General features: G+C 40.2%; 1 protein-coding gene across 1 annotated transcript in view; it reads left to right on the top strand.

Moving 5' to 3' along the window:
* LOC119557261 (zwei Ig domain protein zig-8) overlaps window positions 1-22,889 on the top strand; it is a 152,602-nt gene that overhangs the window by 104,654 nt on the left and 25,059 nt on the right. The window contains exon 5 of the mRNA XM_037869946.1: window positions 5,665-5,834. Within this exon, the coding sequence (XP_037725874.1) occupies window positions 5,665-5,834 (170 nt within the window). The remainder of the gene's footprint in view (window positions 1-5,664; window positions 5,835-22,889) is intronic.

Here is a 22,889-nt window from a genome sequence, read left to right as displayed (position 1 = left end):
TAGGTATATCTTAAAAAATACAAATATATTTTTTTCAAATAGGATTCTTAAACAAAATGTTTGTAAAATCCATATGCCTAAGCAAGTGGCGCCTTAATCAAGTTGCTCGAATGTCAGCGGGTATTGAGGCAGTTCCAGAGGAGCCCCTCCCCTCTCCGTGTCCTGTCATGCCATCACTTTTGTTATCCTGGCAATTGACAACTTAACGATGCCTTGGCTGCTCCTTGAATGGCATGCTCAAAACATTATCACGCACAGCGGGACAAGTCGTTGGAGCCCAGGATATTGGACCGGGGGTTCGGGGTGGGTCGTGTAAAAAAAGCATAAAAATGCAAAAGACAAAGGACAAAGGACATGTGATTGCTGGGCGTCCGCCCACCCTCTCCCCTGAATATGTGTGTTTAATAAAAAAATTATGAACTTCAATTACGCAGGAGGAGCGAGAGTTTGAGGCGCCGCAGCGAGTGCATAAAACGCTGAACAAATAACAGCAGCCAGGATAAGAGGGCCATGTGTGCAAGTGCCTGTGTTTGCATAACATAATTCTTTCTGGCAAAGTTGTAAACCCAAAACGAGGACGTGTCATGTTGGCGGGAATGGGCGAGGTACTCTCACTTTTTACCCAAGTAAGCCACGCTGCTTTCGGGCCAAATAATGTGGCCAAAGGAGGGCAAGTTCTGCGGCATTTCGGAGTACTCATTAAATATCTTCAAAAATATTATATTATTCTTAATTATTAAATAAAATAAAATTATGTAAGTATTTTAAAAATTAAAATAACAAATAATACTGTTATTAGAACTAACCTGTATATAATGATACATCATACTTATAGACTAGGTACGGTAAAGGGTGCTGAAAAAGTATTAAGAGGTCCTTCCCATGACTGTTGTTGTATTTAAATTGAAAATAATAATAATATAAGCTTATATATTATTCTTAAAAACTAAGTAAAGTAAAGAATGCCGAGCAGGTACTGAAATGTAGAGGTCCTCTCAATCCCTAATGCTATATTTAATTAAAAATAGTTATCAAATTAAACTTAATAGTTATAAGGACAATGGTGCTTTATTAAATCGAAAATATACTTATATAAAAAATATTCCAATGTATTATTGTGCTAAACGTGATATAAGGATATATTATACCCAAGAACTTGGTAAAGTAAGGGGTACTGAGAGGTCCTTCCATCCACTGGCATTGGGTTATCTGTGGGATGGTGTGATGTGGGGAGGAGACGTGCATGTGAATGGCGGCCATAAATCAGCTGACGACAGCCAAGGGCAGCCGGGATCAAGAGGAGGAGACCGAGTGTGTCACCCGGAGGACTGACGGCTCGCCTTTAATTGGCTTGCAGCCACCGAAGGCCTTGTGCGGCCTACCTTCCCCGCAGCCCTTGGCCCACCCCCCCCAAAGCCACAACCCACTTGCTCATCAGCATAATCGCCGGTGTAATCGTCGCGCGAAAGCGCCACACCTCTCCTCGAAATAGAAAAGTGCCACCGGCTCAGAGATCATGGATGCCAAAAATGGCACTTAACACTTGGCAAATGTCGCTGCCGTTTTGGGCGGCCATTTACGTCCGCTGCGTTACGCCGCTTCCGTTTCCGTTCCGCTTCATTTCCGTTTCGCCTACCACGTTCCATCTGTGTTTGCTATGTCGCACATGCACTCCTATGAGGCATATACCTTTTTTAATTGTTTGCTTAAATATGCAATTGAATTTACATGTTCAAATATTTATTTTAATTACAATTTGCATTCAACTGCTTTAAAAGAAATCAAGGAAAATGATGTTGTGTATTGGAGGAACCTGAATATTTAGCATACTCATTTTTCGTGGGGGCTAACTATGTTTTTTTTTTGCAAAAAATTGAAAATAATTATGATTTCTGGGTTTAAATGGTACTGGATAGGAAATTAAGCAACGAGCTCAACGAGGTATGACATTCCTCGATCTGACTTTAATTTTTTTTATAGCAGCCAAAAAACTGAATTTTTAGGGCGAAAAATGGAATTACGATCTTAGTCAAAAATACGAGATTCAGATTTTAATCAAAAATACGATTCTTCTTTCCAGTTTTTCAATCGTAGTTTAGTCAAATCAAGGCGTTGAGCAAAAAAACCGACTGTTTTGAACAGCTTGCTAAATATGCTAACGATCCCAATCAATTTAAGGAACATTTATTTTTTGACCAATTTTCGCATTTTTTGTAAGGGGGTGCATCGTCTTTTTTTGAGGAAAATGTGAAAAGTTAAAAATTTTCAGGTTTGAATGCCATTGGATAGGATACTAAGCAACGAGCTCAACGAGGTATGACATTCCTCGATCTGACTTTTAATTTTTTTATAGCACCCAAAAAACGGAATTTTAAGGCGAAAACTGGAATTACGATCTTAGTCAAAAATACGATATTCAGATTTTAATCAAAAATACGATTTTTCTTTCCAGTTTTTCAATCGTAGTTTTGTCAAATCAAGGCGTAGAGCTAAAAAACCGACTGTTTTGAAAAGCTTGCTAAATATGCTAACGATCCCAATCAATTTAAGGAAAATTTATTTTTTGACCAATTTTCGCATTTTTTGTAAGGGGGTGCATCGTCTTTTTTTTCGAAAAATGTGAAAAGTTTAAAATTTTTAGGTTTCAATGCCATTGGATAGGATACTAAGCAACGAGCTCAACGAGGTATGACATTCCGCACCCAGCCCTTTATTTTTTTTATAGCAGCCAAAAAACTGATTTTTAGTGCGAAAAAATGGGACTAAGATTTCTATGTTTTAAATTTGCACCTATTACTTGGGAAATTTCTGATGTATTCTTTTTCTGTCTGGCACTGGGGCGTTAAGTTTCTTTACATGTGCTTTTGTGCCTGCGTAGCCATCTCACCTTTTTCCACCTGCCAGGTGTGTTTGCGAGATGCCGCCGAGCCGAGCTAATCTGCTGACAGGCAGTTGCACAGTCGAGTCTGTTGCAGTTGCAGGTTGCAGGTTGCCCATTGCACATGGTCTGGTTTCAGTTTCCCGCTTTCGGGTTTCGGGATTCGGGTTGCTGATTTCTGGAGGCTGGCAGCACATGGCAAGTGGCATTTCGGAGATGGTCAGGCGGCAGGATGTGTGCGCTGGATATTTGCCCGGGGCGGGGAGTGGGGGCCGGGAAACTTATCTGGCCAGCGGCACCCGGGCCTCGATTCGCTGCCCAGGGGCAGTTATCGGCGGCGCCACAACACAACGATCCAATTTCCCGACCACCGCCGAATATTCCACCACGGCGAGGAGTACAGCATGTTACATAAACTGCTTACAGAACAACAAACAAGCTCCTGGGCATATAATATGGGCGTTTATCATTTAATTAATTGCCTTTCGTTGCCGTTTTCATTAAGTAATTTTCGCCCTTCGCCGTTGTTTGCTCCTCCTCGCTTTTCACTACTTTCCCCATTCTTTTTTCTCCCCTTTCTTTGTTGCATTTCCCGGCGAGGGAAAAGCTGTGGGAAAATTCAGAGAGGGCAGGAGCAACAGCTGTGGGCTGTAGCCAGCTTGTATATGTGTTCTTATTGTAGTTGCACTCAAAAAAAATACAATTCTTATAATTTCGATACATTTTAAAGGCCTTATATTTAAAGTGAAATGTGTTGTTTCAAAAATATATTCTAAATAGTTTTAATTTCATAAAGACGCCATGTTTTTTATGTTTGACTTTGAAAATCAACAACTATTTGAACGTAGTCAGTGGAATATAACGTAAGCTCTTCATTTAATATAATTATAATTTTTTTAATGTTAAATAAATCCATAAGGTCTTTAATTACTTTAATATTACCGTTTGTTGTTCAAGATATAACTCAACCTTTGCACTGCTTAGTCAATTATTTTTAAAACAATTAGCTAATGATTTTTGTAGAGGTGTAGGATAAGGTGAATAAAATTAATACCACTTATATTTTATTTACTCATTATGATTTTAATTTATTAAAGAATATTTTACGCAATTTTCCGAATTTATTTAATATATTTTTTAAGGAAAATCCATTATTTTTGAGATATAGATATGCCAACAAGATAGGGATAGCTTTTTCCAGCGTGTTCATATATTCCTTTTTTTTGTAAATGTATACATATGTTGGTCCTGGAGAGTTTGCTTATATAAATACACATGTGTGTGTGCGAGCTGCGAGTGTGTAGAGCGAGCCGGCTTTCGATCGGCTCCAAATTGCCACTCGTTGTAAAGTGGCAATTAACGCCACATGACGCTGTCAACAAATGGCCCTGGCTAGGCATTACACACTCCCCCATCCAAACACCCAAACACCCCATCCAAACACACACTCACTGATATGTGGGGCACTTACAACACTTGTTAAGTGCATTTTTCAATGCCCCCGGGGGTTTTCGGCGTTCTGGAAAGAGCTCAAAGGGATTTTCCGGCGGACTGGGGGGCACCTCGATTGTGCTAATTTTTAAATTATTACTCGAGACACGACAGCAACACGAATGCATTTCCCGGAAAAATGGTTCAGGAGAAAAGGTGTGCCCCAGCCAAAGCTTAGAAGGGAGTGAAATCCGATAACAAAGCCATTTTCTACCCATTCTACGGCCACGCCCACCTGTCATTCGAAGTCGTTTGGGGGCTGGGATTTGGCGAAAATGAGGGCTCTTCGTTATTTTGGACATGGGCCTGTCACGGCTGTCATGTCCCCTAGCAGCTCGTTATTGCTATTATTATGTTACTCGAAAACAATGGCTGGCTTGGTTAATTGTAGAGCAGTCAGTCGAAGGACTTCTATGTGGAACCAGTCGAAAGATAGGAAAGGATCCTACCTTTACTGATAATTTTCCGATTTGTACACCAATTACATAACTTATAATCATATTAGTCAGAAATTTGTAAACCTATAAAGTGTTTATATTCGGGATTTTAATAGAAGGAAGTTAAGTAATTAAGTTATACATCGCTTTTCTTAAAGCTTTAGATGAAAAATATTTTTTTATAAATTAATACCTTAGTAAGGATCACACCTGGAAAGGATCTTAATGTACTGCATCCATTTTTCCATTTTTAATAAAATGACATATATCTCATATCTCCTAAATTCACTCCACTTCCTCTTTATGATAAAACCCTCTGATTTCTATGAAATTATGATATTCTTCTTAACGCCGTTTAAAATGAATATATGCTTTTTACAAACCTACAAATTTAATATAAGCCCTGTCAACTGCTAGGGTATATATAGTACTAAATTTATTTTAACAAATTGTGTTCCATAGATTTTTTATTTCAAAGGGAATATAAATTTCTTTTATAAAATTAAAATTACACATTTTATAAAACCTGCTGAGTTTCCGTTAAGTGCATTGTTTAGACATAAATATATTGTATAAATTATATCGTATACTCGAATACTTTCTTGTGACTACAAACCTGTTGACCATTATAAATTTGGGGGGCTCATAAATCAGATAATAATACTTTGAAGTGGCCGAAATACATTTAATTTATATGATTTATAAGGTCGGAAATGTATTATTTTCTGCTATAATATGATTTATAAGGCGGAAAATGTATTATTTTTTGCCATATAAACCTCTGCAAGGGTTGGTTTTCCCCTGTCAGTTTTGCCATACTCAAAGCCCAACTTAATGTGGTTCCCCCATCATTTGCAGGCTGTGTGGACGGCGCCTCGAAGCGCTTCTTCACCGACTTCCTGCAGGACCTGCCCACTCCGGGGACCGGAGGACCCACCTTCGACACGACCATCGGAACCAACATCACAGGACTCGTCGGCAAGACGGTGAAGCTGACCTGCCGCGTCAAGAATCTGGGCAATCGCACGGTGAGTACGCACTGAAATGGCTCGCAGGATGCGGGATGCGGATGCAAGTGGAGGCTGTGCATAATAATTTTTAAGTACTTGACCAAAAAGAAATGAGTATGAAAAACAGGGGGCAGCAAAAAGTAAAAGTTTCGCAGCGCAAACTTGTCAAAAGGCGTTACGCTTGACAGGGCGGCGAGTGCAGCTGCAGCATGCCACGCCCCCTGCCGCCCCACCGCCTACCGCCGCCCCCTCAAGGAGGCGTGGCTGAAGGCAGCTGTCGCCTGTCGTTTTCGGTTTGGATTTTGGCCTCGGCCGCGGGGATCGAGGGGGGTGTTCTGAGTGAAAAGTTGTAAGCCAGCCCCGCTTTTCATTATGAAAATGCAGCTGGAAAATGCAGTTGCATTTGGCCGTTGCGCTGCTGTGTTGCATTGCTGTTGCAGCTGTTAAACAATTAGCAAATTAAACTTTCAACTTTGAACTTTCAACTCTGGCAGCCGGCGAGCGAAATCCGAGAACAATGCCAAAACAAAGCCGTTGCAAATGTTTCACTCCGCTCAGTTTCAGTTTCAGTTCCAGTTTGGTTGGTTACCAGTCGCAGTTCATTTCTAGTTTAGTTCGGTCCGCACCACGCTGCGTATGAGTGACGTGAGTCGTGAATCGTGAATCCTGAATCGTGAATCGTGAATCGTGAATAGCGAATAGCGAATCGTGGACGACGAACATAGCGTCGCCTTTTAGCAAGTTTCCTCAAGTGTCGCGAGCGGCCATAAAACTTTTCAAATTTTTACGCTTTGCTGGCTTATTAGGTGAGTGGCGCTGGAGTCCTGCAAGTCCTAGTTTTCGGGGCACCGAGTTCGAGTCCTCCCCTAAAAGCCCGAAAAAAAAGTTTTCGCCGCTCGCTTCCCGTTTTAATTTCAGTTTGACAAAGTGAATGAATGAATGCCTCGCAGATGCCCGGATAAGGGGGTACTGTTCGGAAAAGTAGCTCTGAGTGGGGTTTTTCGCTGTGGACGCGTCCACCTAATTACCAGTGCCACGCAAACAAGCCGCAATTAGGTACGCTGCCTTCTCGGTATCAATTATTCCTCAGCCATTTCCGCTGCTTAATTGTTATTTGTCGACCAGAACTATCCGATTACCAACTACCCATGGGAGAATTATATTCAGTGGGTGTATATTAAAAGTCATACGGCTGCTGTCAGATCTTGTTTCCGATTTTCCTCCATTTGTGATGGTGAAAAGTTTTCAACTGAAAGCAAACTAAAATGCCTTGAAGATTGGTGGCAGAGAGCCTTGAAAATTATTTGATTAAAACTTTATAGGTGGCTTTAAGTTTTTACATTTTCAAGACATTAGTTTAGGTTTCCCTTACGTTAAGTTTAGCTGTGGTCACATAACACCTTACTTTTCTGTATATGAATTCATAACAATTTATGTTGCGCTGAAGATCGCTTTTCCTCTAAGTTTCTATCACTTTCCTTAAAAGGGTTGAGTTAAGATAGTTCAATTGATCAAAATTCATCAGGCTACTTAACTTATCGCTTACCATATTTGTTTCTAGTTCCACCCCCACCAATTAGTTAAATTCCTTTCATCAGATGGTTAAACTCCTCGAACCGATTACTCCTGCATTAGATCCAATTAGCTCGCCCATTACTTGGCTTTATTTACTCCCACAACTACTTGGTAACTGCTACCTGACTGGCATAAATCCAGAATTCATCCGAGACTTGTTGTTTTCCGTACCGAAATATTCATATATGTAGCATATTACCGGGCGAATTCCCAACGTGATATATGCATTTGCCGCATGGTCCATTTTCGATTTACCGAGTGCGAAGTGCGTTGGTCATCGAAGCTGATGAGCTGGCTAAATACTGTGTAATTAATCACAGGCCGAGCAGCTGGTCATTTATAACGCCAGGCAGCCCCTACCACCAGCCCCATTCCTCAGATATCAGATGATTTCCTCCCAGACGCCTAATTACTCAGAGGATGTTAGTCCATGAATTATATCGGCCGCCGAGTGAACGAGTTCCATTTTCAGGGTCTGGGAGTCGGCTCCTTATTGCATCTTGCACATGTCCCTTAATGGCAGCCATTTTCCATTCGATTTAACAATTTTCAAGCGACTTTTTTATGCTAAACAATGAGTGGCGCCATAAAGTATGCTCCCAATTCAATTTCATGTCTGAGAAGGCAAGAAATCGTATGGCTTCAAGATTATTTATTCACTTGCTCGAAACATATTTAAATCTAATTGAAGTAATTTTTTATACTCAATCCAATCGATGCTTTCTACCAAACTTTAAAAAAATAAAAAGAGTTTAAGCATCTATCTAGGTTTCACAAAAATCACCACAGCTTGTAAATTTTTAAATTTAGCTGTCTAAAAGTATGCAACAATAGTTATCTAACTCATAAAGTCGACTATCCAGTATTCGCTGCATACTTTTAGACACTTAAAATTGATTTCTGTGCTAATACAATTATTTCTAAGATTTTTCAAAAATAATTTGAAGACATGACTCGAGCTAATTAACAACTCGAGCTGAGTCCTTATAAATAAGACAGTTCCACATTTCCAACAAATCCTTTGTGCCAGGCCAATTCCTAGGAGATTCGGAATGCGGAATGTCTGGGCGACATTAAAATTTCCCTTTGCAATTCATTAGCAAACGCGATTTGGTGGCGGCAGAGTGTTTATTAACAAAGCCGCCCCACTTAACTTTGCCTGGGTGGTTTTTGATGGGGGTGTTGCCTAGTGGGTTAGGGGGTTGCTTGGGTGATTTCTCAGTGGGTGGTGGTGGTGCTGACTGAAGGAACATGTCATTTGCGGTCTTCGAGAGGCGACGACCGCAAGTCAAGGCTCCTTCGACACCGCAGAATGCCAATGGCTGCGGATTGGGGGTGGATTTTCGGGGGATCGGTGAGGGAGCGGGTGCCCCAAATTCTCAATGGATGTACTTCATTAGTGTGTAATTGTGAGGGTGTGTGTGTGCGCACTGTGCATGTGTGGGTGAATTTAATTGCCAATGCCCTGGGCAATGACCGCAGCCACAGTAGGAACAACGACAACGTGACCATGATGACTGAGGAGTCGGACTCCAGGTACAGTGGTGAAGAGCCACAAGACTTTCGGGCACTCCAAAAATATTGATTTTGTCTTTGGATGGATTTTCAAGTGAAATCCGCACGGCAAGGGTACTTTAAATGATTGTTTTCCCAAGAAAAGTACTTGACATACTGACTCAAGTACAACTTTATGATATTAAATTGCCAGAGAAATTTATTTGGGGCTAAATTAAACAAATATTGTTAGGTTTACCAAACTGAAATGTTTTTCTCAGTGTCCAAAAGTATGCAACAACATATTGAATCCATTATTCATTGCATACTTTTAAACACCTTAACTTTAAAATAGGTATTGTAATTTATATATGTTTGGTTATTATTTTATTTTATTCTATAACTACTTAATAAAAAATTTATTTTAAAAGTTTTTTTTTCTGTGATCTCTTACCGATGTATTTCCGTATTTGTTACAGATTTTTATTGGTTCAGTTATCTGAGAGATAAATTCTGCTCAAAGAAACCACTGTAAAGGGGGGTCCTTTTGGGGAGGGATGGTCAAAAAGCGACCCCCCGTCGATTTCTGGGCAACTGCAATTGAAATTGTTGCGGTTGATTTTACAAGTAAATTGTCACTGGCAGTTGTAACCAAACCCATCTGCCTGAAGGACCCCCCGTCCCCTGAGTCCAGCCCTTTGGCACCGAAACAATTGAAAATGCAATTTAGCGTGTGAGGTTTCGCTGCGTTTCGACTCCCTTTCGTCCTTTTTCCGTTCCGTTTCCGCCGTTCCGCTGGGGGTCCTGGCATCCTCCATTTTTTCCTTCAATATCCAATTTTTGGTCTTTTGTTTTGCGACTGAACACCGCAGTGGGTCCATCACCTGTGCCCCCCTTTCATCTCAGTTGGACGCCACTGCGATTTCGATGGGTATTCGTTTCGCTTTCATACGAAAAAATAAAGCTGAAAAAAATAAATCATCTGACTGGGCAACTCGAGAGGCACAGGAAAAAATTCTATGAAGCTAATCCTTTAGTTGTTAGTTCTGAAAATAATATTTTCCTAAGAGCGATTGGTGTGCAATTAAAAGTATTTAATCTTGGCCTTACATATATATTTTTTAAGTATTTTTCAGATTTTATAAACACTTTAAAAGGTATTTTATAATTTTTCCAACACTAATGTAACCCATTTTTTCTCAGGCAAAGAAAGTTATACAACTCAACATCATGAGAACTATACAACTTATTTGTTTAAAAAAATTGTTTATAAATATTAAATCAAGTAATCATTTTTTCCTGTGTTTTTCCGGTGAAAAACTTTCTTTCTTTTTGGCACTTTTTCGCTTTGGCGAAAGTCAAAGCCTTTTCCTCCACGCACAGAAATAAAAATTGCGTTTCTACAGTTCGTTTCTTTTATTTCGCCGCCTCTGAGTGCCACGCCCATTCGCTTTTTGCCCGCCTTATTTGTATGTCTGTCTGTTTGTTTGTTAGTTTAACGGCACAGGACTAAAAGCAACTCCACGGGCAAAAGAATCCAGCATCGAGAGAAGAAATAAAAAACTTTCGGCTTTCCCTGACAAAAAAAAGGAAAAACTTTAAGAATGTCAACCACTCCCCCCGTTAAAAATCAGAATCTCCTTCTCTTTGTGCCAAAAAGGGAATTCGTAGTGCATTCATTAAATTAGTTGTAATACCCAGTTGCGAAAAAAGTCGGGGGGACTCATTAAAAAATCACTTTTTCTAGGGTGGCGTAAGTTTGTGGGTGGAAGTCTTTCTTTGAGAAGGGAAAAACGCTATAAACACATCGATTGCCACGCCCACTTGGCCACGCCCACGAGGAGCTCATGGGACGCCGCCCCCTCAATCAGGAATCAAAATATATTTATATAACTGAAGGAAAATCACATTCTCGTGTGTTGTCATCGCTTTTCTTCTTTTCCCTCTTTTTTGTTTTTTTTTTTTAGGGGCGGTGGGCGTGGCCCCCTGTTGGCTGAAAGCAAATCAATCAAAGAAATGTTTAATATTTTTCGCTATGCGCTTCACGGGTCGCGATGACATAAAATCCATGCGAACGATAGCGAAACCGAAACTGAAAGTCGGGGGAACGGGGAAAATGTGGAGATGTGGAAAGTCGAAAAGCTGAGCGACTGTCATGGCAGCCGGAAAAACGCAGGCGGCAACAACGATTGTCTGTGTGTCAGCTGTCAATTTTCCAGCATTTACTTAGCTGGCAGGGGCAACGCGGTGAAAGTGTCTTGGAAAATGTCTATTTGGCCATGCAGGCGGCTTTTCTTCTTCACTTTTTTCTGGGGAGGGGTGGGAACACACAAGAAAAAACAGCTAATGATCTGAAGTGTGCTTACCCTTTCCCAAGTCAGGTTTTACACATAGAGAAATCATATTAATTAGTTGAAAATATAAAGATCAGACCTTCAAACTGTAACTGGCCGGTTTATATAGTTACAAGAGTTGTAATATACCATCTCTATATGTAATATACTGTTATATTACCAGGGCTGAATATATTTATCTGCTCTGGTCACACTATCCAAACCCTGAGAGAGCAGAATAAAAAAGAAAAATTATTTCCTGATACAAAACTTTCAACAGACAACCATTTAGCCATAAATAATGAATATAAAAAGTTGTAATGAATAAAAAATATATGTCCAGTTATATCTGTAAGCCCATAGGCGGATTAAATTATTTTTACAGTGGGACACAGACAATATTTCCCCTCAATTCACCTCTAATGAATATGCAAATACCCAATAAATATCCCATTTTCTTGATGTATTTTTCCGGCAAAGCAGCAGCAAACAATAAACCCGGTAATACATAATAAATGGCTCGGCAATTAGAGGGTGGTGTGAGTAGGGTTCTCCAGGGTTGCCAGGTGACATATGTATGCAGATATGCTCTGTATACCCACTGCCATCGTTTATCTTCGTCAATGGTTTTTGATTTACGTGCCCGGTGATTGCTTCACCTTATATCTATCTCCGGCACCCTTTGCACCCCGCTAATGTGGCAGGTCAAAGGTCACACGGCATTTAAATACAATTTCCCTGCCCCGCAGCCAAAATAAAATACTAAAAAATAAGCGAAATTGCGTTACGTGCCCCCCAAAAAAAAAAGGAAAAGGGGCAGTACTGCCTGCTTATTATTATTTCATACTCCCGTTGTTGTTGCCCAGGCAATTTTATTCAATTTCGCTTACGAATTTTCGACGCCACCGGCAATTGAAGCCGGAAAACAAGGAAATCGAGGGTGGCAAAGGGGTTTCGAAGCACCTGCCGGAAAGGACTTTCACTCCATCCACCTGAGAGACCCCCTCCAAAGGACCCAGCCAGCGTTTAGCTCGTTAGGATCATCGGACACTTGCGGTTTATGAAAAGCTGTTGCCGGCGCATCCTGGAACGTGTCCTGCGAGTGTCATTAGCGGCACAGTCGCGGCAAATCAAACCAACCTGGCAATCCTGGTTAACCATAAATTCTGCCAGAACCCTCTGAGCAATGCGGCCATTGATGGCCTTCTTATGCTAATTTCCCTGGCAATTTTCATATTTATTTTCCTACACTTTTCCCGCCATTTCTTATGGGCCGTTCGGCAGAGACAATTTGTGTGACCGATGGGTCGTATGAGTAATATTTTGCGTGTCTACATGAAAAATTCATGCGACTTGCAATCGCTCAGCTGCCAGATACATACATATATATATGAATTTCCATCTCCTCAGCCAGCTGGCAGCAATGCCGGCAATGGAAAAGCGTTTTTCCAACAGAATGATAAATTATTCAAAATGCAAAACGTTGCGTATGAGTGATTTAAAGCAAATACAAATACAAATACTATATATGTACATCGAAAAATGCGTAGCCATATGGGATATGTATGAGCTATATCGGCACAGGTAAGAGTGCCACGCCCCCTTCGGAGGGCTATTCCGATATCTTTGCATATTTATTGGCTTTCAGCTTTCAGCACAACATGTGCAGCCCCTTTTTATTCAGCTTTGTCTTGCTTACTTTTTATTAGCATACTTGGCTTCGAATCAAAATAGCCTGGCAGGATATTCGAAAGTGGAAATGGATCGAGGGTCAACGGAATAACCGATTCGAGGATGGCGAAAGTGCCCCAAATGACTACTTTCTATATGGTCTGTGCAAATAGATAAGGGTCTCGAATAATGTGTGTTATGTGGTGTATTCCCATTCAGTTCTGCTGGTTGAGTCAATAAACCAAATTGCAGCAGGAAAAATAAATTGTATTTGATTGCAAATTGAAGCGAATGGTGGGTATCAAATGAAATCAATCCATGGCCACGGGGTTTTCCACAAATGCATTAGATATTTACTCAGATTTCTAACCAGCTTGGCAAAACACAAAGTTTTATATGAGTTATTATAAACAAAATACAATAATTAATAAATACTGAATAAATACTGAAAAACTAAGAGTTGGGGATATATTTCAACAATGTTCAGGCTTCCTTTTTATTTATTTTTATTAGGAGTGTATAACCTAATAATATTTTGATACTTGTGGATCAACAGGTATATTTTTTTTATTACCTTAACATTTATAATTTATTTTCTTAGGACATTATGGATTTTTTTTATGGGGATACGCCACCTATCGGGCATTTATCGATGTCAAGTTGAGGTGCCCAATCAATCATCCTTAAACACATCTCATACCATCTTGCCAATCAGGCTTTCCCCGCATTTTCCCCACGTTTTCCCACTTTCCTCGACAGCGCTCGTGCATCTTATTTATTGCTTTATAAAACTGAGATGGACAGGGAAAAATGTCGGTAAACAGGGCCACAATGGCAGCCGGAAACCAAGGCATAAGCCCCCGAAAAACAAACAATGGCCCAAACCGAACTCGAAGCTCCGGAAAACTCTCTTTTCTCCGGCGACCTTCAACGCCATCAATCGAAAATGCCCCTTTTCCCCGGGAAAGTGGCTAGTTTTTACCCTTTTCTAATTTACTTACACTTGAGGAGTTTTCAAACGTGAACTTGGAAGCAAAACTTCTGCTTCATTAGTGGGGATGAAAGCGAGCGGAAGTCCGAAATGAAAAACACAATGAATTGAACAAACAAATGGAAGCGTAACGAATTGCCATGTGATTTTGCATAAACAAGTGAAGGAGGTCCAAGTCTAGCTGAAAAACTTTTCATAAAGTATGAACCAAGGATTGGCTTTATAAAAGAACTTATATAGCAAGCCCTTTTGAGACAATATACTCTTTTATAAATATATTTGAGAATATAATAGAAATAAATATAAATAAAGATAAAAAATGGTATGCTAACCTGTTAAAAAATAAAACTTGAAGATCTTAAGTCAACAACCGGTATAAAATATCCATAACTATTCAGACCACATTGATTATAAATATTCTGATCTATTGTATGATACCTTTCTTATTCATTTAACTACTGACATATTTTGATGGCTTAGTTCAAAGGTCACAATTTAATGGTGAATTGAACTGTTATTTTCTGAGAATCCCGACACTTAATTGCTTAATTCGCATTCAAAAAGCGAAAGTCAAACGAAGCGAAGTGGAATTTGAACAGCGACTGCACTCGACAACTGAAAGTTGGGGAAAAAGGGGCGAGGGTCGCTATTATAATGTCAGTCCGAATGGCATAAATCATAAATTACACGACGAGCTTGTCAGCGGCACTCGCTCCTCACACACACATACACTTGTTCCCTTTTTTAACTTGGCCAAGTCAAAGGCAATGTTGTCGTAAAACATTTACACGGAGAAAAAAAAGAAATGGAAATGCGGCCGCAGTGCGCTGGAAACTAAAAACCGAAACAACCGCAAGGATGTGCCACAGGAAAAATGGGAAAAATAAAGGAAATTCGCGGGAAGAGAAGGGGGAAAACTGTCATAAAAGTTGAGCACAGCGTGGGGGGTATTTGCTGCATAGAGTTAGAGGGGGGGGGTTTCTAAAAAGGACCAAGGCGAGTCCTTGCAGGTGATTTCCGCCTGTAGCCAGCGGCAACTTAGCTGTCAGTTCAGACATCGTTTTTGTGCAAACTTTGTCGATGTGGCTCCGCAGTTTGGGTTTCCCAGGATCGCCAGCTAATCTTGGCCAGGCGCAGGGGGATTGGGATTCGCCGGACTGGGTCCTTGGGAATTGGTCTCTGGAACTGGCTGGGTAATGGGAGTTGGAGATGGTAAATGGGAGATGGGAGATGGCCCTTCCTGGCTCCTTCGACGCGCGTTAAGCGAAACACGTACGCCGACCCACTCATCGCAAGGTCGCTGCTTCTCGACTCGTTGTCATTCTATGGGAGTCCCAGCATCCATCCAGCCCCATCTCACCTTGCCGCCAAATCCACACCCACTTGTACCTGGAGAAAAAACGCCCAGCACAGGCGGCACAGGTATAATCCCCAAGAAACTGCCAGGGCTGCAAATTAAATTAACCCAAATTGGTTAAAACTGAAGAGGATTAGACCCACTGTCTTATTTCATTTTGTGCCTTAAAATATTTAAATCAAACTTAGGGTGTTTAAATTAAATTCATATCAGATCAAGACTGTAGTTGCATATACAAAAGTTACATATATAAAATATCAGTTATACCATAAAAACTCTTTTTTGTTATATTAAAATATTTAGGAAACCATTATAATATGTTCATATCATTACAATATTAACTGCAATTTTTATAAAGATGTATATAAATACATTTTTTTAGGCTACTAGATTTTGCTATATATTAAAGGTTTTAAACTTAGTCAAACTAAAACGAAATGAAAATTATATTTATATTCATCAAATTGGAAAATGAAATGATTATAATGATAATAATGATTACTTTCGAACCCTGGAATTTTTTTATTGCACTTGAATTAACCATTTGATAAGCCAACTGATTTTTAAAATGTTATTTAGCCATATAAAATGATTTATTTTCAAGTGCTCTTGGCTTTGGGGTTTATAAATCTTCCCGATTTCCCTTCCGCCAGATTAATTTGGAATGAGATAAGTTTTCGGGCCCGTGTAGCCTCTGTCTGGTTGTACTTACACTTGATAGGCTTCACGTGGAACGTGTTCGTGTCCATGTCCGCGTCCTTGCACCGGATCCCCCCCCACCTCCAGATGTCCTGTTTTCCCGTCGTCCTGATGTCCCGTTGTCGCCGTGTCCTGCTGTCCTCGACAATTGCCGCGCAGAAGTTTTGCCGAGCAACATTCCGCCGTGAGCCGCCATCCCGAGCAGTTCGACGCAGCGGCGACAACAAAGAAGGGCTCTGAACAACATTAGAGCGAAAGTTTGCTCTTAACGAAGCGTTCAAGTGGAATAAGTGGAACAAATGCGACCTTGAGGGGGCGTAGTGGGCGTAGGGGGGCATGGCAGGGACTCGATATAATCAGCATCGTCGTCAGAGGCCGAACAAAAGGTGCGCCCCTAGAAGGAGCTCTACGGGAGAAGCTCAGGCCGACGACAGAGTACACGGGGAAAAATAGTAGTTGCTGGTTATTAGAATCATAAGAAAAATACTGAAGAAGTTCTCATTAAGACCTACAAATAGTTCTTCTCCAATTTGGACTATAACTGAATATAACTTTTTGGAACACAGCCTTATAGATAGATTTTAGTTTTTTGATTAATCCTGTACCACAAATTAAATGTTTATGTTCAAGATATTGATCACATGGGTGGAGAAGGGGTCCAAAATCAAAAAAACTATGATAACATAATATATGGAGTTTTAAAAAATACTTTTCTGATCTTAAATGTATTTATTATTCATTATATCATTATCATATAATGATCAAATAATTTTTAATTCATAAAACTTTTTTTTTTACCTTATTAAAATGTTTTTTAACCAATTTTAATATCCAAATTATTTCTCTCAGTGCCCCCGTGCAGCTCTGTCAGCAACAATAAGATTGTCAACTGAAAAGGGACAGGGACTGGGGCACGTTCATGCTGTGTTGATCCCCCTGGGCGATACCTATTGATGTTTTCAGAGAAGTTGATTGTAAAATAATTGAACAACAGGCTGAGCAAAGTGCCAGAGGCACATGAGCACCGCGGCCAATTGCTTTGTGGGGGGGTAGGGCATTACATGGTGGCTGCTGAACTCATCGGTGAACAATGGGGGGTACGACTCGCTTAGGTATTTACAGATACCCCGCTGAGAACATGGTCAACAGTTGAGTTCTGTCTATTTAAGGTGTTATTAGAAATTACTAGCTATGACAAGGTGGTGTAGAAACTGTGATGCAGCTATAGAAGCAATCTGCTCGTAAGGCTTGTGTTTTTATTTTGGTATATTTAGGTATTAGTTTGTGGCATTATTTATTCGATTGGCATTATTATGAATATTATTATATAACTTATTAAAGATACTACTACTTTAGAATAGCTTGAGAATCTTCAACCGATTACTTATTATTATAGACTAATGCAATAAAAGGTAGCAATGTACCACTAAGGTTAGTCATTTTAAAGAGTAATATGGTTAATAAAAAACTTAAATGTATAGTTCCTCTTTATAATCCTTATTATTTGTATTATAACTTATTTAAAATACCAAAACTTTGGATTACCTTAAGAAATTTTGTGATATTTTGAGTCAAATGTGCGGCCTCCTTGTTAACCAATTTAATTACGTGGTAATTCTTTTTCTCACATCTCATTTTGAGGCTTGTTTGATTTTGGGACCCCTTCCCGGAAAAGGGCCAACCTCCTGTCAAAGAAGGAACTTGGTGACCTCATAACCACCCACCAAGGGACGACCCCGGGTCCCTCAAGGCCATTGTTTGACAAGGCCAATCTCTCGTTCTCTATCGCTTTAAAGGCAAACCGAGCGAAGGGCAGGGGGCGGCAAACTAATGAGTGAACGTGTTCGAGCAAATTGGCCCTAACGGCATTTATCCCGACCCATAAACCCATGGCCTAATCAAACCCAGCCCCCCTTTCCCCTCGAAGGAAGTCGGTCCCTGGGACGACATTTATTGACCAAATTAAAAGATGCATAACAAAAGCTTTGTCATGCTGCTGGCGGAGCTGTCTTAAAACTTGGTCGAGCATAAATCATAAAAAGCAATCCCCCCCCCCCCCCTCTCATACACAGACACACCATCCAGTGAAAGACATTTACTAACTAAAAGCGACGTCGTCAACTAACAAACAGTAATAAAAACTTTTAACAGAGCCGACAACAGGAAAAAGGAGAGAAAAGAACACTGGATGATGTTGGAAGTACGGGATGGTTATGGGGGATTTCGGGCTGGATTTGAGGATGGTTATGGGGCCTTTCAGGAGGTCAGAATGGCAGGGAAAGAGCAGCAAGAAATTCAAAATAAATTAAAAGCAATAATGTCATTGGGGCACTGGGTTTGATTGGCATCCTCCTCATGGGGATTGACCAACCCCAAAAACCCACCCCCAACCCACTTGCCCACTGTCCTTAAAAACTTTTAATCTTAAATCAACCAAACGACGACAAATGTTCACAAGCAATTTCTTGTGCTTAGCAAATATTTACCCAATAAATTCCATTAAAACTAACAATTGGTTTACTTTTTAGCTTAAATGGGCGATGGGCGGAGGTGGGCGATGGGCGGTGGGCGGTGGTAGGGAGTGGGCGTGCTGAACTTTCAACTTGACTCCGTAGTTTTGTTGCTGCGGTGACAAGAGACAGCCACCGCAGCAGCTGAAATGCCGAAACCGAGCACTCGAAAAAAGTATGCAGATAAATTTGAGAAACGTATTCTTAAATTTTGAACTTGGTTTCTTAAATTAAAAAAAAATTAGTTGGGCTAAGAAATATAGCTTATAATAAACATAGAACATTTTATAACTCAAAATATATTATTTAATCTTTTTTGTGAAATTGTAAATAAAATTATACTTAGTTCTTATAATTCTTATGATGACAGGCAAATAATTAAGCCAATATAAAGCATCAATAAATTTAAGATTGTAAAATTCAAAATACAATTTATTTACTTTTTTATAAGATTGTAAATAAAGTCGTACTTAGTTTAAAATATCAAAGGGCCAGCCAAATAAATTCCCAAAAGAAAACACCAATTTTCCAATATAAATTTTCCAAGAAGTAAGGGAATTTTACCATTTCCGTGCCAAAAAGGTATGAAAAAATCTATATTTTCAGGTAAAAATAAGTATTTACCAGTACTTCATTGACCCCAATTCCAAATTCCACCCCGATTTCTCGCAGTGCTCGAAGTAAATGAAGGGTGCGCAGAAAAAGTGGGCTGTGGCGGGAAAAAGCGGGCGGCGAAAAGCCTTCGGAGGGGGCAGCCATGCGTAGGTGTCGTTGTAAGTGCCGGAAGTGGCTTTTTGCACAGCCCCTGCTTCCGTCCGCCATCGTTATTTTTTGCGGGGCTGGATGCGCGACATGCATAAAACAAAGCGATGCGAGCCAGAGTGAAAATAAATAAACATGCAGCCGGGAAAACCCAGACACAGCTAGTGGTGATCCTGAGGGGGGGAAAATGGGTTGGAAAAGGGGTGCCTTGTGGCTGGGGTGGCTGCAAATTGGGAGTCGTGGCTGCAAATTGGTTTGCCTTTTTTCCCCGCGCCAGTTGTAGCGAATTTCCCAACATCAGTTGCGGCGCCCGACCAACAAGCCAAAAAAAAATGAAACCCAAAAAGAGCAGAAGCAACAAAAAACCGAGAAGGTTTCAATTGCCAAAGTCAAATAAACTTGAGCTGAACGCTGAGCCAGGAGTTACTGATATTGGGGTTTATCACCAAGTTCTTGACGGCTTTTTACTGCATTAATGTCTTGGTACATCCTATGAAGTCTGGTAAAAATATCACTTATATGATGGGTTAGGTAAATCACTCAATACATAAATAATAAGCAGTTCAAAGCGCATTCTTTGGAATCTATAGGGAAATAGGAAGGTTCTTTTTATAGAACTTTGATAATAATTTTTTAAAACAGTTTATTCAAACAGTTTTTGACAAATAAACTTTGGATATAAATAAAATATATGTTTTTTATCCGACTGTTCTAAGACAATATCTAATAAGCCTGCAAGCCTTAAATCAAAAAATATTTTTAAAGCGCACTTAGGATATTTTTCAGCTACTTCAATTGATAGCCGATTGAATATGAGTCGAGAAAATTTGTAGGTTTGTTTGCCAACTCGAACTCTTGGAAAGTTTTTAACTTCGCGACCGAGTTGGAGAACTCCCCGCTGATTCCCACCCCGTTTTGAAAAGAATGAAAAGTGGGAGGGGAAGGGGGCAGGAAAACAGCGAGAAGAAAATGCCAATAACAGCGGCGAATAAAGAAATGAAAATCGCATTACAAGGGAAACTAAGGCGGGATGAGAAGCATAGCTCTTCCACTTTTTTCCTGCACTGGATTTGTGCCCCGCATTTTCCGTCCGCAGCCGGGCTTTTTGTTGTGGCAAAAAAAGACTTTGGCTCTGGTTTGTCTTCTCGAATACCCTTTCTTAAAAATCGCAGAGGTATACGTTTAGCTAGCTAAGTTATTTTGAAACTAAAAATATGTATCCGACAGATACGCCTTATTAAAGTAATCCATTTATATATAAATCAAAACTAATTTTTACTAAAAAAATAGGTAATCAATATTTTTTATAAATTTATTTGGGGGGATTTGTAAGCTATTTACTTAAAAAATATTGTTTCTTATAGATTTACAGATTTTACACAATATTGATACATTAAAAAAATTTTTTTATATTAATTAAAAAGACTTTTCTAATAATTTATAGTCTTTGTTAACACGACTCAAAGATAAAATATATTTTTAATATATAATATAAACCTATATATATATATTCCTTTAAAAATGTCTACGACTTGGAAATTATTTATTTTATTTGAGGTATACATTTTTGATAACATATCTTAATTAGTTCAAAACCTGGCCAAAAAGTGTATTTCTTGATTCCACTTTCGAATTTCACCTTACCCTCTTGTTTTTTGGTGGCACACATATCACGGACAACAGGGACATTAGGAGGTTTTTGGGAATCCCGCCCTTCTGATGATTGGCTGGAAGGCATGGGAGGTGGTTAGGGTTTTTTAAGGGGGGTTTTGGGGGAATTCTTTAGTCGAATCGGGACTGCGGCATGTGCTTCATGTGTCCCCAAAGCCGCGCTGACAAGTTTTTTCCACGACGCTTTCCTCGCTGGTTGTTTTTCCTTGCTCCGGCGACACTTTGTTAAACCCCCCCCCCACTGCTTTTTTTTTTCTTTATTTAGTGGGGAATCCAGGGGTTTGGGGGGTGCTATTTTCAGGGGGGGCCTGGGAAGCTTAAAGTTTGCGCTGCGTGAAACTTTTTAGTTGGTTTATATTGCACCGCGCTGGGCGATAGAAACGAGTGCAAATTATGAGATGTCCTTGCTTTTGAATATGTAAGGAGCTGTTCCTTTTTCACTCTCACCCTGAGAACCATTTCCCCGGATTTCCCACCGCTTTTCCCGCCGTTTTTCCTCAGTTTTTTCCCCCCGCTCCCCGGCTGTTTGCCGAGTTGTTTGCTTAGTTTATTGTTGCCATTGTTGCTGCACGTGAGTGGTTGCTGATTGGGACTACCTGGCAACGGAGCTGGGAGTCCGACTGCAGCCGAAATGAAGTGCCAATCAGTGCCCCCACCTGGGGCACCAACAAAGGGGGTGGCGCCCCTCGACCTTCCGCCCGCTGGGTGGAATTTCCCCGCCCACAAAATACAAAGCAGTCAAAGCACACAAAACAGCCAGCTCAGAAGTCATTCCGGCAGTCTTCCTCACGGAAACGGGGGAAAAAGCTGTCTTAAGATTTCCCGGAATTCTCGTGATTAACAATCCTGAAGCCTCACAGAGGAATACATTTGATGATTGCCATTTACAAAGAATATTTTCGCTATAAATATTCCTTCTTACACATTTCCTAGATTTTTATACTGACACTTTATTGGTATCTGTCCTTTGTAAGACAAAAATGTATGGCTCTAAATTGAAATATACTACTGATTAGCCAGGAACTTCCAATTTGTTAGACCTTTACCTTTGTTATTTCACTTATATATGTATACCTAGTATAAAAAAGCTTGGCAAATTTCAGCATTTTATTGCTTCTACATTTAAAATGGAAGAATATTTATTTACTAGAATATTTTCATCACATTTTGACCTATTTCCCTTTATTACATTTTACTTGAATTTTCCTCTGACTAATTGTGTAATTCAATATTATTACTAGTCAAGGGTACAAAGTAAATAAACCAAAGTCCTCTAACTCAAAAGCATACATCACTTCCCTCTAAAAACTAATGCTTTTAAAATTGGATTAATTTTTGCGGGCTTGCCTTCAATTTAATTTGATTTCAAATTTAAAGGCAAATATTTTGCCGTCAGTATGGATACCTGAAATCCCAGTTTCGGTCCCAGTCCCTCGATTTTCCCCAGCGCACCCCCGATGGCACAGAAACCTGACTAATGACACTTCCGTGATGTTGGCCAGAAATGCTCGCTAAATAAATTGAGCCCTGCAAGCCCCGGCAAGATAGTGCAAATAATAATCACATTAAATTAGAAAATTCTGCACTCATAATTTTGCTCATTTTTGCTGTTGGATTTTCGCTTCCTGCCGTTCGCCTGCCAGAGGCCACGCCCCCTTTTTGGCACACAAAAGAGGGCGGAAGGGGTTCGGAAGGGGTTGGGAAGGGGTTCGGAAGGGAGGATTTCATGGATGCCAAAAAAGCCAGAGGCATATTTGAAATGGCTGTAACCGGCAACTGTTTTTATGCCGTGCTGCTGGCCAGGGTCGAAATGGGCTGGGATTTTCCGAAGTGGTGGGGTCACTCTTCATTTGGGGCCTGGAAAACAGCAGAAACGCGGAATTGTGGCAGCTGCTGCAGTCGAAGTGAATCTGAATTTGTATCTGTATCTGTATCTGTATCTGAATTGGTATCAGAATGTATATATTGTAGCACACAATAATGGCCTCAGATCATCCAGTACAAGTACCC

Source organism: Drosophila subpulchrella, chromosome X (assembly GCF_014743375.2).
Source record: "Drosophila subpulchrella strain 33 F10 #4 breed RU33 chromosome X, RU_Dsub_v1.1 Primary Assembly, whole genome shotgun sequence".
NCBI lineage: Eukaryota > Metazoa > Arthropoda > Insecta > Diptera > Drosophilidae > Drosophila > Drosophila subpulchrella.
Note: the sequence above shows the minus strand (reverse complement) of the source record. Positions and strands in the feature narration are given on the sequence as shown.